This window comes from Erpetoichthys calabaricus, chromosome 2 (assembly GCF_900747795.2).
Source record: "Erpetoichthys calabaricus chromosome 2, fErpCal1.3, whole genome shotgun sequence".
Lineage (NCBI taxonomy): Eukaryota > Metazoa > Chordata > Cladistia > Polypteriformes > Polypteridae > Erpetoichthys > Erpetoichthys calabaricus.
The window spans coordinates 48,584,735-48,600,501 of NC_041395.2; the positions used below are offsets into that span (position 1 = coordinate 48,584,735).

Below are 15,767 nucleotides of genomic sequence, written 5' to 3' on the forward strand. Positions count from 1 at the left end.
CAAGGAATTAAGGTTTACCTTTTTTAACAGGGGTTGAATCACTGTGTGCTTAAAGCACGTAGGAACAGTCCCCATCTGCAATGATCTAGTAACAATTGATAGCACATTAGGACCAATTACATCAAACACCCCTTTAAAGAATCAAGCAAGCATAAAATCAAGAGGACAAAAGGACAGCTTCATGCAACTTACAATTTTCCTCAGGTTCAAAAAAGAGACTGTCTGAAACTGATGAAGTACAGTGGAGTGAATGACACCCCCCAGATCCAGAGCAACAGGCACAATGTTAGCTCTGATATCAGTAATTTTACTAATAAAGTATTGCAAAAAGACATCACAAGGGAGTGAGGAACCAGCATTTGCAGAACCCCCAGATGGATTAAGCACAGCATCAACAACACTAAATAATACAATAACATTTGAAAAAAAATGTTGTTCTTGCAGCATTCACAGCCTCTTGATAATTAACAAAGGTGTCTTTGAAGATATCATAGGAGACCTGGAGGTGATCGTTCTTCCACTGTCTCTCAGCCTTCCTACATGTGCTTCTCAGAGAATGTGTTGCGTCATTAAACCACAGATGTCTTCTGGGCTTACGTTTCCTTTCTTTAAGCTATAACATTCAGAATATCCACACAAGTAGATGTGAATTCATTAACAAGCTCATCGATGCTGAAATCCAGAGAGGATGCTTCACCCTAGATGATAAAGAAATAGTTTTGTAAGAATTACAGAAAAGGCTAGCAGATGCGGAATTAAAGCTGTGCAACCAATAACAAGGAGGATCAGTCACTGAAGCAAGTTGGCATCAAACGTAATAAAGATGTGATCTAAAAGATATCTATCATCAATTTCAATGTTATAAACAGAGAATCCAGACGAAAATACAAGGTCCAAGGTATGACCATGTTTATGAGTGGGACCTGTAATAAAAGTGAACAAAATCTAAAGACTTCATATGTTGTGAAAAATCCTTGGCTAGAGGTTTGGAAGGACATCAGATATGAATATTAAAGTCTCCAAGAACTAAAACACAATCATATAATGTCATGATCGATGCCAAAAACTTAGAATTCTTGGGTGAAATCCTTACACGAGTGGGGAGGTCTATACACCAAGACACAGAGAAGTGGATGGGGCAAATCCACTTTAATCAATTGAAACTCAAAGTTAGAAAAGGTCTCAGAAGGCAATAACTGACATTTAAAATGATTCTTAAAAACTACAGGCAGACCTCCACCATGGCCTGTAGAGATGTGAATGCTAAAAAAAAAAAAACTACAATCCAGAGGAGAAAGTTAAAAAAAAAGCTTAGGTCACTCTCGCTAAGCCAAGTCTCTGTTAAAAATAAGAAGTCCAATTCGCGAGAGACAAAAGTTTAATTTAAAATAAAAGGTTTTTTTCAGTAAAGATCTAGCATTGAATAATGGGGTTGTAACAACAGAGCAATTGCTCACTAACTATTGTAGAGATTCCTGTAGGTGAAGGTTACCATAATTAACTCCATCACTATGAAGCTGCGGGAATCCAGGGAGACATGGAAGAGATCCAACCAGCTGATCCGTGGCCACAAGTCGAAGACCTATATATCTAAGTTCTAGGGACTGGGGGATAAGAAAAACCCTTCCCAGGTCCATGCATCGAATGATCAATGAAGCAAAGCCAGTTTCAGCTTAATCCTCACCAAAACACCACTTTGTTTACCACCGCCGCTTCTTGCAGAGTTTTCCTGTGCTGCTGGATGCAAGACGAGCAGCGTACACCTGATGACAAGATCGTGAGTAAAATGGGGCAACAAGGAGGAGGATGAAAAAAGCAGTCACTGTTCTGAAATCCACCAGACAATCCAATAACAGCAGAACATATATCCGTAAGGGGCTGATGGTCATAATGTATTACAGACATGAAAAACAGTTAGAGGTCAACACAGACAGAATGAGCACAGCAAAAGAAGACAACAGCAGATGGTAAGCTGACAGGTACACTGTTGCCATCTTGATGATTTTAGAATGACTCTACCATTTACCTGAATGCTGCCTCATAAATAGTGGTGATATGCAGATTCTTTTTTTATTCTTGGCACTGCTTCATAGGAGGGGTATTTGGGCTTTCCTACTAGTTTATCCTCGATTTCTAAAGGGGTGTTTGTTACTCATTTAACTCATTCAAACCTTGGAAAAACAAGCTGGTGGCTTCTCTTAGATGAGGCTGACCTCACAAGCTTTAAACCACATTTAGTTAAACCTTTAGTTACCTTCAGTCCTTTTCCTTATGTTTTAATAATTCATTGTTACAGTTTAATTTAAGTATATACTCAATAATTTCTAAACAATTATATATATATTAACTAAAAAATCCATACATGCTAGTATCAAAGGTAACACCTAAATTGCACACTGATTCAGTAAATCTATTGGTGATTCCAAGTAAGTTAAAAAGTGACAGAATGTTGTTGTTACCTGCATCATTCTCCTTGAAAAATAACATTCCTGTTTTTTCTGTATTTAGAGACAAGTAGTTCTCCTCCATCCACTCCTTTAACTCACATTATAGAACTAATGCATTTCATTTTACAATTTACCCCTCTACAAAAATGGACACACCAGTTTTATTCATAAGCCAAGGCAAGAAAATAAACATGAACTTCATATCATAAATTCATTGTACATTGTAATATTCTTAAGTTAGAGCACCTTGATCTTTACTTTAAAAAATGCCATTTTCTAGGTCACTGGTTTTCAAGTTTATTCCTGAGGTTACCCATGGCTTTTGGTGCTTATTCTTGCCAATTTTACAATCAGTCCATAATTCAGTTTTTTCAATGATCACATTTTTCAATTTTCTAACTTGCAAGTATTTTGTTTTAATTTACCCTTTCTTATAAAGGTTGTGCTGTTAATTGTATTCCCGGATCCTCCCTGATATGAAGTTACCTGATATGAGGGTACCCACTGCGCCACCGTGCCACCCTTAACAGACAAGTCAATATGTCAGTTTTCAGTGTTGTCATCATTTTCTTCATAAAATAACAGAATGAAAAAAAACAGCTCATAACCAAGGGGGTCACCTAGGACTGAAATAGGGAGCTACTGCTCTAGTTGATAGGGAAGAATTTTAAATTTAATTGTGAGCAAAATAACACATACAGTAAATGAAAGACTGAAGGGATCATAACCTTTGCTCTCTTTAGATGGATGATGAAGATACTCTTTTACCAAGAAAGCTGCAAGCTGCTTTGGAGCAGGCTCTGGAACACAAAAGTGATCTGATCAGTCAAGATTCGGACAGTGAATCAGATGAAGGTAGAAAATTATTATTTACTTGTTCTTTTGAGGTTTGGAAAGATGACTTGATCTTTAGAACTTTTAGGAAGTTTTTATTCAGTTAAAATTAAATGACCATATGTATAATCCTTTGAGGCACTATAATGCAGATTGGTACATGCTGGAGTGAGCTGCTATGACACAAATGAATACATTCTCTTGTTGAGCATTATTGGTGTTGCTGATATGTTATAGTACTAGGGTGTTGTACCGTGTTAGCCATTATGAATGTAGAGAAAAGCCAAGCAAAATGACACCTTTTATTGGCTAACTAAAAAGATTACAATATGCAAGCTTTTGAGGCAAATCAGGCCCCTTCTTCAGGCAAGATGTAATTTGTAGTTAACATCTTGCCTGAAGAAGGAGCCTGATTTGCCTCGAAAGCTTGCATATTGTAATCTTTTTAGTTAGCCAATAAAAGGTGTCATTTTGCTTGGCTTTTCTGATATGTTATAGTAAGACATCTGATCACTTATACAGTTTGTTTGGGGCTGCGGGGCTGTTAATTTCACCGAAGAAGCAATTGTTTTTTTCTGGGAGGTTTGATTTAACTTGAGATAAAACATAGACATTATAAAATGAGGAATTAATCTTTACAGAAGTTTGATTTAACAAAAAAATCACTGGAGACATACTGTGTTTATAAAATGTTTCATCATTTGTATGTTACAAAAGAGTTTTCTTACTAAGTGTCTTATACTTGAGAGAAGCAAAGTCCAAATACTGTAACTATGTGAAGATTTCAGTTATGAATTTACTACACCTGGATTACAATGCCAAGCATTAAAATGAGAAGAAAGCATACAAATAAACACACTAAGAACTGCAGTTAAATGTAAAAGTACTTCAGACTGAGGATTATGCTCATAGAAAATTATGTTTGTACTTCTCAGACTACTTTCATGCAATATTTTGAATTCACAAAGTAAAGTCAGAATTGAAGTGTTCCTTTTTTTGTGTGTCTCATTTTTCCTGGCACTGCTTTGTCCTGCAGTGCATCGTAGTCTTTGTAACAACTGGCTTGAGGCATCACCAGTTATACAAGTGTACTCCTGCCCATTAAGAATTTTGGCCTCTGATGAGCTGTTGAAGTTTATTTGTTCTCTTTCAGTACAGGTGAAGAGTAGTCGGATGTGTAACTGCTTCACCATCTAAATGTTATTGGGCCTATGGGCACAAGTTTGCACTAATACAAATTAAGCATGTATATGTTAAATACCTTGTCATTTTTTAATAAAAATATTTGAAAACAATGCCAAAGTAAACTTACACAAATGTGTTTTATAGTCCCATACATAATACTAATATGGTTGCATGCTTGTCTCTTTCACTCCTTACACTTATGCTTTGTAACAAATTTCTTTCAAAATATACTATCTTTAAAAAATAAAAAACAAGTGTGACTCTTCCCATTAGCAGTAAGAAACAGAAAAAATGACAGTGATCAAAAGTGGGGCAAATGAGTTGATGATGCTGGATAACAGGAAGTCAACAGTAAGCACTCTTCCATTTAATATTTCGGCATCTACATTTGAGACTTTTTGATTAAGGATCAATGTGCTTTATTATTAGTTTTAGTGGTTTTAGCTATGAAAAGCCTAGGCCTGGAGCAGCCTTAAAAAGGACACCATTTATTTTGTTAGAGAGGTCGCTTGCCTGCTTACTTTGTTTTGAGTTTTTATGAATCAAGCTGGGAGACAAGGTCATCATGTTTCTAAGGAAGCAAGCAGGCATATTTTGTTTTGAGGTTGCAGTGCTGATAGAAGACTAAAAACAAACTGCGTGTAGGGCATTTACCTGTGTGAGTAAAGGGCAAGCTCTCAGGCTAGCGCATAAAACATATAAGCAATTCAGTGGCAATTAGAAGTATTAGGGCTCATCAATACCTTAGGCAATAAAATTAAAATACAATATATTATGACATTAGTTAAGTTGAGCACTATAAGGGCTTAAGAGTTGATTGTTGGGAGTTAGGAACTTTTTCCTGAACATGTGCCCGTGATGCAAGCAGTATCTTGGCCTTTGTCAGACCACTGTGCAGCTGCGTGCCATAACTTAACAGTGCTGCTATCTGCAGCCACAGCCTCTTATATTAGCATGTACATTTATATTTAATTCAGCTAGCATTTAAGTTTACATTCTTTGTTATTGGGTTTAGACCTAAATATTGATTATTAGAAGGAATTGCCTGATATCTTTTTAAGTGGCTTAATGAGGCACTATTAATATACAGGCCGCTGTTTTTGTTTTTAATGTGGCCCATTTGCTTGCTTTTCACTTGCCTTGTTTTTTAATAACCAAGGACGCTGTGTTTTTGAGGGAACTGAAGAAACAAGCTTTTGTTTTGGACATGGCGACTTTGCGGGGCCTTTTGACTCATCAGAGTCTAAACAAGAATTTTGGAAAAACCTTCACCGCCCCAAACTTAAAGGAAACTAAGTAAACTGACACGCTATTACATAAACACTTTAAGCATATAAACATTTTAGCATTTAAATTTATATATTAAGGCTTATGAACATTTCAGATGGTCAGATTAAATGCAAGCAGTATTGTGTTAGTTAGGTTAAATTATACAGAAGATTTAAGAACTGATTATCAGGATTAGCCCCTGTATTGACAAGCCAGACTGTATGTGGCTGCGCGTCCCTGGCTGATGACGCAGCTGCCTTTGCTCACAGGCTGTAACTTAGGCATGTACACATACATTCTAGATAGCATTTAAGTACCTATGTCAGTGCTTCCTCGTGAATCAATATTATAATTAATCAAGGGAAAACAACATGTATTATATTATATTAGCTGGATTTGAGCAATATAAAAAATTAAGGGTTCATTACTAAAGGCTTTAACACTGTGCGTGCTAACTCAAGGCCTCTTGCTTGCATTTAACTGCTGCAGCTTAGCTCTTATCAGTAAAGCTATGTGTTGCGCTTACCAGCATAGCTGCCTATGATTTTAGTCTTACTGGATGCTGGTGCAACAAGCAAGTATTAATTGAACAGTTCAATTTTTCATATGTGGGTTATCCTGGTTCCAACTTATGAGATGGCTGATCAATTAAAAGACTTCCAATTTTTATTAGCTCAGGATTTGGAATGTGAGCAATTAAAACATGATCAGATGACGGACATCTCTGGGCGAGGCGGCAAATACAACCTTTGAGTCCTAATGATTGTTATGAAAAGATTGATTATTATTAGGGAAAGAAGTTTACAAGGCAAGGGTAATTGTTATGGAAACAGGTACAGCACAAGGCCATTATAATGAAAGATAACATGTAAAGTGAATGACGAGAATTACCGTATATACTCACGTATAAGTTGGGTCTTGAAACCTGAAAAATCGATCATAAAATCAGACCCAGTTCAAAAATGCAACACTTAATTTTTTTTTTACATCTTCTTGCCTCCTCCAATCTTGCATCAGTTTCTCAGACGCATCAAATTTTGTTGCAGCAGCGCAGTTACCAATTTCTTTTGCTACTTCAACGATGTTTAATTTAAAACCAGCTTGATATTTTCTTCTGATCGAATGGTCCAGAACGTAGATAAGAGATGCTCTTATGATAAAGGTGTATGAGGGTGTGAGATACAAAAAATACAAATCAGTGCTAACGTTGCTTCGGAATAGTTCAGGTGTTACTGTGTGGTCACGTAGGCACAATAGAGAGAAAGAGAGAGAGAGAGGTTAGGAGCACTCGCTGATACAGTGCATTGCTGCACCCACATAGAAAAAATAAGTCAGTGTGCTCCGTGGTTACTCAGTTGGGCGTTAGCATGTTGTAATCTCTTGGACCAATAGCGTGAGTTTTCATGATATGACGTGATAATCTATCCTGGAATCTCGTTCTTGTGTGGTATCCCAATATGAAACCAGCAGACCACTGACCGACTCTCTTTGTTGCCTCCTAAAAAAGCAGCAAGGTAGGCTGCAATTAAATCGCTTTTTAGAAAAATGCAGACGTGCATACTTGGAATGAATACCTGCCTTCTTTTGCTGAACTTGCTCCTTCCATTTCCTTTTAAGAGGAATATATGTAGAAGCCATGTCCATTGCAGTAAGTGCATGTTTGTTATGTAAGCTCATGTCTCCTAAAGATCTATTGCAGTGTTCTACTTTATAGCTGCCGGTTAATTAAATAGCTAAGGAAAAAGCAGAATATGTTTTGGAATTATCCAAATATGAGTCACCCATGAGAGGGTTGATTTAGGATTACTAGCCAGATCAGGTGTGCAATCCATTTAGAAGCTTTATTCACATGAAGATATCTGTTTTAGCATGTTTGTGCCGTGTCCAGCAGGGGGCGTTAGCTCCACAAATTAACCAGGTTCAATGCTGGGAAATGAACTATGGAGAGGTAATAAGTTCTGCTTACAGAACCTCATTTGAGTCCACTGTGACAACAAAATAAACACAACACTAATAATAATTTCAATAATCCATCAGCGTACAATCCATGTGAGAAATGGAAAAGCTCTTTGAAACTTGGCAGAATGAATGCAGTTGAAGCAATTAGCATGCTCTGTCTCTCTTGTTGTGTTAGTTGAGGTCATTATCTACTCCAGATACTGTGTGTGTTGAAGATTATGGAGGGCTGAAATTAAAAAGCCCCAGGGCTGAGCAGGTCAGTGGTTGAGGTGCTCCAGTGTGTCCAGGGTCAAGCAGATGTGGGGGCTTTTTAGTACCAGGGTGAGGTCATTCTTTTTTAACCTTAAGATAATGTTGTTTTTAAGTGGGACCTTGCACACTTTCTTTAGGTATCTCTGGAAGCAACATTTCACCTGCATTTCACCTGGTGGAGCTCACAGTAAACTGTTTGCCTACCACTTAAATCTAAAGTGAAGAGGTGTCAACAGATATTAAACAGCGGCAAAGAGCAGTATTTTCTGCATAAAAAACTGTTACAAATGAAGCAAATTGAACCTTGTGCCAAACCTTTAGTAATTGGCAGATTACGGTGGATTAGGCATTGTTAATATTCTACCACAAAACATTTATTTTTTTAATTGAATTTATTAAAATCAAATAACATTCCATACAAGCAAGTCGAGTTTTACAAAACTAGGTTCGAAACAAATCAACCCCCACCCCTGAGAAAGAGAGCTGGGCCAACAGAATAGACCTTTAATGGTAGGAAAAATAAATAAATAAATAAATGAATAAATAGAATAAAAAAAGGAAGACAATCCACTTCCTCAGTTTAAATGCTTATTCTAAAATGTTTTTGATTAGATCTTGTCAGGTCTTGAAGATGTTTCGTACAGATCCTGTTTTCTAATTTCAGATAATACAGTAATCCCTCCTCCATCGCGGGGGTTGCGTTCCAGAGCCACCCATGAAAGGTGAAAATCCGCGAAGTAGAAACCATATGTTTATATAGTTATTTTTATATTGTCATGCTTGGGTCACAGATTTGCGCAGAAACACAGAAGGTTGTAGAGAGACAGGAACGTTATTCAAACACTGCAAACAAACATTTGTCTCTTTTTCAAAAGTTTAAACTGTGCTCCATGACAAGACAGAGATGACAGTTCAGTCTCACAATTAAAAGAATGCAAACATATCTTCCTCTTCAAAGGAGTGAAGCAAACAAATCAATAGGGCTATTTGGCTTTTAAGTATGCGAAGCACCACGGCATAAAGCTGTTGAAGGCGGCAGCTCACACCCCCTCCGTCAGGAGCAGAGAGAGAGAGATAGAGAGAGACAGATAAAAAAATCAATACGTGCCCTTCGTGCTTTTAAGTATGCGAAGCACCGTGCAGCATGTCATTTCAGGAAGCAGCTGCAGCTGCACAAAAGATAGCAACGTGAAGATAATCTTTCAGCATTTTTAGACGAGCGTCCGTATCGTCTAGGTGTGCGAACAGCCCCCCTGCTCACACCCCCCTACGTCAGCGCAAGAGAGAGAGAGAGAAAGTAAGTTGGGTAGCTTCTCAGCCATCTGCCAATAGTGTCCCTTGTATGAAATCAACTGGGCAAACCAACTGAGGAAGCATGTACCAGAAATTAAAAGACCCATTGTCCGCAGAAACCCGCGAAGCAGCGAAAAATCCGCGATATATATTTAAATATGCTTACATATAAAATCCGCGATGGAGTGAAGCCGCGAAAGGCGAAGCGCGATATAGCGAGGGATTACTGTATATAACATCAGTTATCCTCTGACTTAAAAGAGGTGAATTAGGATTTTTCCAGTTGAGTAAGATAAGTCTACGTGCCAATAGTGAAGTAAAGGCAATCACAGTTTGTTTGTCCTTCTCCACTTTAAGCCCATCTGGAAGAACACCAAATACAGCTGTTAGTAGATTAGGAGAGATTGTGACTCTGAGGCTGTCTGAAAGGCATTTAAAGATTTTGGACCAAAATGATGTTAATTTGGTGCTGGCCCAAAACATGTGGGCCAGTGAGGCTGGAACTTGATTGCAACGTTTGCAGGTTGGACCTTGCTCTGGAAACATTTTGGATAATTTTAAATGAGACAGATGTTCTTGATATATAATTTTGAGTTGAATACTTGTATGCTTTGCGCATATGGAGCTCGAGTGAATTCTGTGCATGGCTGCCTTCCACTCCTTTTCTGAAATGTTGAGTGAAAGATCCTTTTCCCACTGTACTCTGGGATCTTTGAAAGGGAGGGACTTTAAAAGGTTTTTATATATTACAGACATGCTGTCTGAATCCTCAAGACTGATCAATATTTTTTCCGGAATAGAAGTAGGTGGTAGGTAAGTTAAATTGGGCAGGTTTTGTTTAACAAAGTTTCTAATTTGGAGTTAGTGAAAGAAATGTGTTGCTGGAAAGTTAAATTTGGAGTGTAATTGTTCGTAGGATGCAAAGATGTTGTCAATGTACAGATCTCTAAGTGATTTAATCCCAAATGTTTTCCAGAAATTAAAAACGGCGTACGTTTGAGAGGGTGGAAAAAGGTGGTTATCGTGCAGAGGTGCCACAGATAAAAGCTTCTCTATCTTGAAGTACTTCCTTCATTGGTTCCATATTCTAAATGAATGAAGCACAATTGGGTTGTTAGTATATTGGCGATAATTTGTACTTATTGGGGCACAAAGCAAGGAATATAAAGAAATACTGCAGGATTTTATTTCTATTGAGGACCAAGCCTGTGTATGTTCATTTATTTGTGTCCATGTCCAGGTTTTTATACCTTGTATATTTGCTGCCCAGTAATAAAACTGAAAGTTAGGTAGAGCCATGCCGCCTTCTGCCTTAGGTCTTTGTAGGGTCGCCTTTTGGATACGTGGATGTTTTGAAGTCTGAATTTTGCTCTTGTGATGATGTATGTTGTGACTAATGCTGTGATTGGTTGATATTTTCAGATTTTGGGACAGCTCAGAAAAATGGATTCAAACAATGGCTGATTTTTACACCCTGTTTATATGTCAGAAGTCATTAGTTGTGGATTATCAAACAGATAATATTTTGTCTAGCTAGACTTTGGAGATTTTTTCTTGTTCTTAAGAGTAACACGTCTCTTTTGTTACAGAGTTCAACACACTTAACAATCTGGTGTCAGAGGCATTCATCCGCTTCTTCTTGGAAACCATGGGACACTATTCTTTGTTCTTAACTCAGAATGAGAAAGGGGAACGAACCTTCCAAAGGGAAGCCTTCCGCAAGTCTGTGGCTTCCAAGAGCATTCGTCGCTTCTTAGGAGTCTTCATGGAGTCACAGATGTTTGCTGGATTCATCCAGGACAGGGAACTTAGGAAATGTAGGGCCAAAGGTAAGTGTAACGTGTGCAACTGAGAAGTGAAGCTATCGCAGTTGTAAGGTATTTAAGACATCCAGCATAGAGACCCTGATCGATTATAGGATGAGATGTATAATCAAGGGCCACTGGTTATAGGAGTTACTCAAACTTTGTTCACACCAGTCATGCTTCAGGCAGTGTGTGTGTCACCACTTGATGTTTTTGTAAGACTCCAACAACACATTTAAGGCCAGCATAGATCACAGAATTGAGGGGCCGCCCAGATTTCACCTCCTTTCATCCTGTCATTAGTGACAATCCACTGATTTGAGTGAAATTCAATTTGCAGAAAAAGTTATAATTTCACTTTACCAAGCCAAAAAAATATGTTCAACTGTGCAGTTTTGTGACCAGTAAAATGTACACTTTAGACCCAGCAAGAAAAGTGTTTTAGTATGAAATAGGAATGTATTCCTCCTATATTTTCATCTCATCTGCAACCGCAGTATTGATTTGGGAACTATAACTCCCATCAGGCAGCAGTGCATCAATCAGCATGCACAAAGTTTAAAAAGCACCAGCAAAACTGGACTCTTAGATAAGACTGCAGGTACAACATTTCTTCATATCTAATCTGAATAACAATTTCATTGTCACATTGAATTACAGCTTTTAAATTTAAAAACACAGACATTAGTCTCCATTTTTGCCTTTCCTCCACACTATACCGACTTTATTTAAGGCCTGAATATGGAGACTTTTGAAAACACTCTCTGGAGCTGGATACTTCTGAAAACGCCAGATCAGCATTGCAGTGTGGATGGGTAAAAATGAAGACTTTTGAAAAAGCAGAGCCTAATCACACTCTGATTGGTTCATGGATATTATATGGCCCTTCCCTAATTGGCTCCTGTTCATTACAACATCTCATTCCTTCATTCATTCTTCTCAGATTTCATTCCCTTAATAATAATTCTTTGCATTTATATAGTGCTTTTCTCACTACTCAAAGCACTTAGTAATTGCAGGTTAAGAGCCTTGTTCAAGGGCCCAACAGAGCAGAGTCCCCTTTGGCATTTTATGGGATTCGAACCGGCAAACTTCCAAGTGCCAGTGCAGATCCCTAGCCTCAGAGCCACCACTCCGCACCACCTTCATGGAAGAAAACCATATTCTAACATAGTGAACACAGAGGAACTGCTTTCCATGGCCCATGATGTGTTGCTTATTTGTATGCATCTAAATTGCTGCATTTGTGCATAAAAGGCAAATAATTAAGTATAATTAACTAATAATTTATCACTATAGTTTTGCAATAAATCCTGTGCCTGGGAGCCTTACCTCTTCCTGTTTCTGCCAATGTGTGCATGCCCAGTGAAGGCGAATGCCACGTCATGTGCGTTTTTGGTTGCTTTAGTGTGGGCAGAGATACTTTTGTAAACAATGTGACAATGCCAGTGTGGTTGGAAATCATTTTCATTTTAAAACAGCATTTTAAAATTAAACATAGTAGTGTGAAAGTAGCCTAAGAGTACAACTTTTTATCTCATCATGGGTTGTGTTTAGCCATCTCGATTTCCAGTTTTCTGCATTTATTTTCATCTCGATCTAAAAGTGGTGTGTAGTGTTGCCAAACCATTAAGGCACAATGCTGCTTTCTTTCAACCCCCCAAAAAACTTTATAAACACCCTTTTTAGTAAGTTTCATTGTCAGTTACATGAAACAGTATGCAAAAGGAAACTCAATAGACCAAGATCTAGACTGATGGACAAGGACATTGGCAGCATGGTGCATGCTGGTCAAACGTACAGATAGGAATTTCATTGCACTCTGTGCCTGTGATGGTAACTCGGAATTGATTGACAGAAATTTTTTATTAAAGCAAACAATAACATTTATGAAAAAGTTAAAGGTGCTGTACACCTGTTTACACGGCTGAGGAGAACAATGAGAAATGTACTGTTTACTGATGGTAGATATTTATTCAAGTCCACTTTACGATGAATTTGGTGATTTTAGGCTATGATGCCAATACAGTGTTGTGATTTGTAGAAATTTTAAATCAAAGTATAATTATTGAATACTACCTCTAAAAATAATATGCCATACATTATATGCAGTCTTTCTTGATTTTTGTAGCCTAATTCCTGTAGCTTTATTTCTACCAGGTCTGTTTGAACAGAGAGCTGAACAGTACTTGGACGAGCTGCCAGATAATGAGCAGAGCGGAGTGAACAAGTTTCTGAAGGGCCTTGGTGAGTACTTCCTGGAGGTAACCACTTTCCCAGATTGGCATTGCATGTATTGAATGTTCTTAAGTGTTATATGAAATGGCATGCAAGACTCTGTTTAATCCAATTTAGGGTTTACAGGCAAGCAACGGCTATCAGGTTAGCATCGTATACAAAGAAGGAGCCACCCCTAAAGGGGCACCTGGTCACCCACACAAAATCAGCACTGGCAAATGTGCAAGAGCCACCGATTTTACACTTACAACGCTGCAGATCCCCACATGAGCCTCACTGCGAGGACGCGTTTCTTCACAAGCAGGTCTTTATTCTCAATTCTTTCTTTTTCTCCCCCCACAGGAAAGTTTCTGCACAAGAAGAATTAATAAAGAAAATCTACTGTAATACTCGGCTTTGAAGCTTTATGTACAAAAACAGCTTTTCACTTGTAAAAAGAACTTTGTATTTTATAACTTGGAATCAACTACTTTCTTCACTACAGATGTACCCAAAATAATGTACAGTATATAGCACCCTGAAATTATGTTACAAAAGAGTGGCAGTCACCTGTTTGTATATTGTTGAAGATGTCGGAAAGCCATGAGGAGGGGATTAGTCAAGTACCCCAGTGACCACCCAAAAATGTGCATCTGACTGTTAGAGAAAAGACAACCACTGACTTTGGGGGCCTGTGGAGATCAGAAGCGAGTGAAATGTATGAACACAACCCCAAACCACATCACAGTCATTACCTTTTGAAGATATGGATTTTTAATTCTTTTTGTTTTTTTTAATTTGTGCACACAGGATAGCGAAGTAATTTGGTACTAGGAGTGAGTAAAACTTTGATCAGCAGAAAATCATGTTATATTTTTAATGCACTATTTTTCAGATATTCATTATGAATAAAATAAATGCAATTCTGTAGTATAAACATTCAAGTTTAGATGTTTGTGGCTGCTTGTGGAAGTCACGTTAAACAGTCGGGCGAAATGTGAAGAATGCTGCCAGGACTCGAAACAGACCTCTCAAAGCTACGGTTTGGGGCGGAAACGGGATCTGAGAAAACACAGGCCTTAAATTCAGTTCAGGGCCATCGAGACCATATATGACATATATATTGTAACAAAAGGCACTATATGGGCGCTGACCCGACACAAACAGACACGGGAGGCACACTTTTCTTTTCTTTGTCTGTGGTCTATGTCTTCCCTGTACCCACAGACACAACACAGTCCCGCAATAAGCACAAGCACAAACTCAAATAGACACAAATGTCTCTCTTCTTTATCTCCTCCACTCCTCTCCGGCAGGCTTAGTCCCTCTCCTCCCGACTCTGGCTCCCGGAGTAGTGTCTGCTGGTCCCTTATATAGGTCACCCGGCAGTGCTGCAGGTGCTCGTTGACCCACCCACACAGGCTCAGGGACAATTGCAGCACATCCTGGCGGCACCCCCGGATCCCAACAGGGCTGTAACTAACTCCAGTTCCCATGAAGCTCTGCAGGAGTCCGAGGTATCAGTGCCATCCAGGGGGTTTGCCATCTAGTGTTCCGGGGGAGGTGATGCTCTGTCCACACTTGCAAGGCAGAGGCGTCCCGGCCATCCATGACAATTTATACATATATATGTTTGGTATTTTTCAAGTCAAAGTTATTTCTTTATAATCATTTTGTATTTTAATTTGACACATAAAACTGCATTCTAAAGTGAAGCGTTTTATTATAAATTTAAAAAATATCTTGACTATTCTTGCAGCTTGCAATGGGGCTAAAGGGTACCAGGGTTCAAACATGAAAAAAAGCCTTTAAACTTAACAAATATGTCCACTATGAAGTGGCAAAAGTTTCGATTTAAGGAAACACAAGGTAGAGATATGTATCTTCTCACAGCGAGCATCGTACATGGACTTATGACAACATTCACTTTGCCAAGCTCTGTGCTGCTTATACTTCAGTTTCTGCAGTTCTGTTTCTTCAGTGGTTATGTTCTATCGTGGCTTGTAACAACTGAGAAACGATTGTTTTTTCCCCCTAAAAGGCGCTTACTTTTTGCACCTTTTACATATCCTACAGAGCGAGATTCACACCGAGTGGCAGCGCAGTGAAAACTACAAATAACAATAAATCTGTAGTGAACTGATTACAGTGCAATGTATTTTTATTGAAAGCTTTAGATTTTTGAAAGATCCGAGCCACCTGAACATTGCAGTTTTTGTGTTGTGTTGTGCACATACACGATAACAACAATGAAAAAGACAGAGTGTGCAATAGACCACCATAAACCGATTATCGACTTTTTAATGCATGGTGAGTTGTTCTTGTTGAGGACATCATGTTGGATTGACTGACACTCACTCATGCCAGGCATTCTGTAGATTTACTGGGAGAACATGCAGACTTCATGCTGACCCTGGTGCTCTGAGGGATAGAAAGGGGATGTGGCGCCGCGCAGACACAGCACTTGGAGAGCACTTCGGTCGTGTCTTCCAGATTCTAGAATCTA

At 38.5% G+C, this 15,767-nt stretch overlaps 1 protein-coding gene across 1 annotated transcript in view; it reads left to right on the top strand.

Moving 5' to 3' along the window:
* The window catches only part of dennd2b (DENN domain containing 2B), a 419,481-nt gene extending 405,271 nt beyond the window's left edge, over positions 1-14,210 (top strand). Inside the window, 4 exon segments of the mRNA XM_051923667.1 lie at positions 3,191-3,302; positions 10,829-11,068; positions 13,205-13,291; positions 13,625-14,210. Coding sequence (XP_051779627.1) covers positions 3,191-3,302; positions 10,829-11,068; positions 13,205-13,291; positions 13,625-13,650 — 465 coding nt within the window. The 3' untranslated portion in view covers positions 13,651-14,210.
* The last annotated feature ends 1,557 nt before the right edge of the window (positions 14,211-15,767 follow it).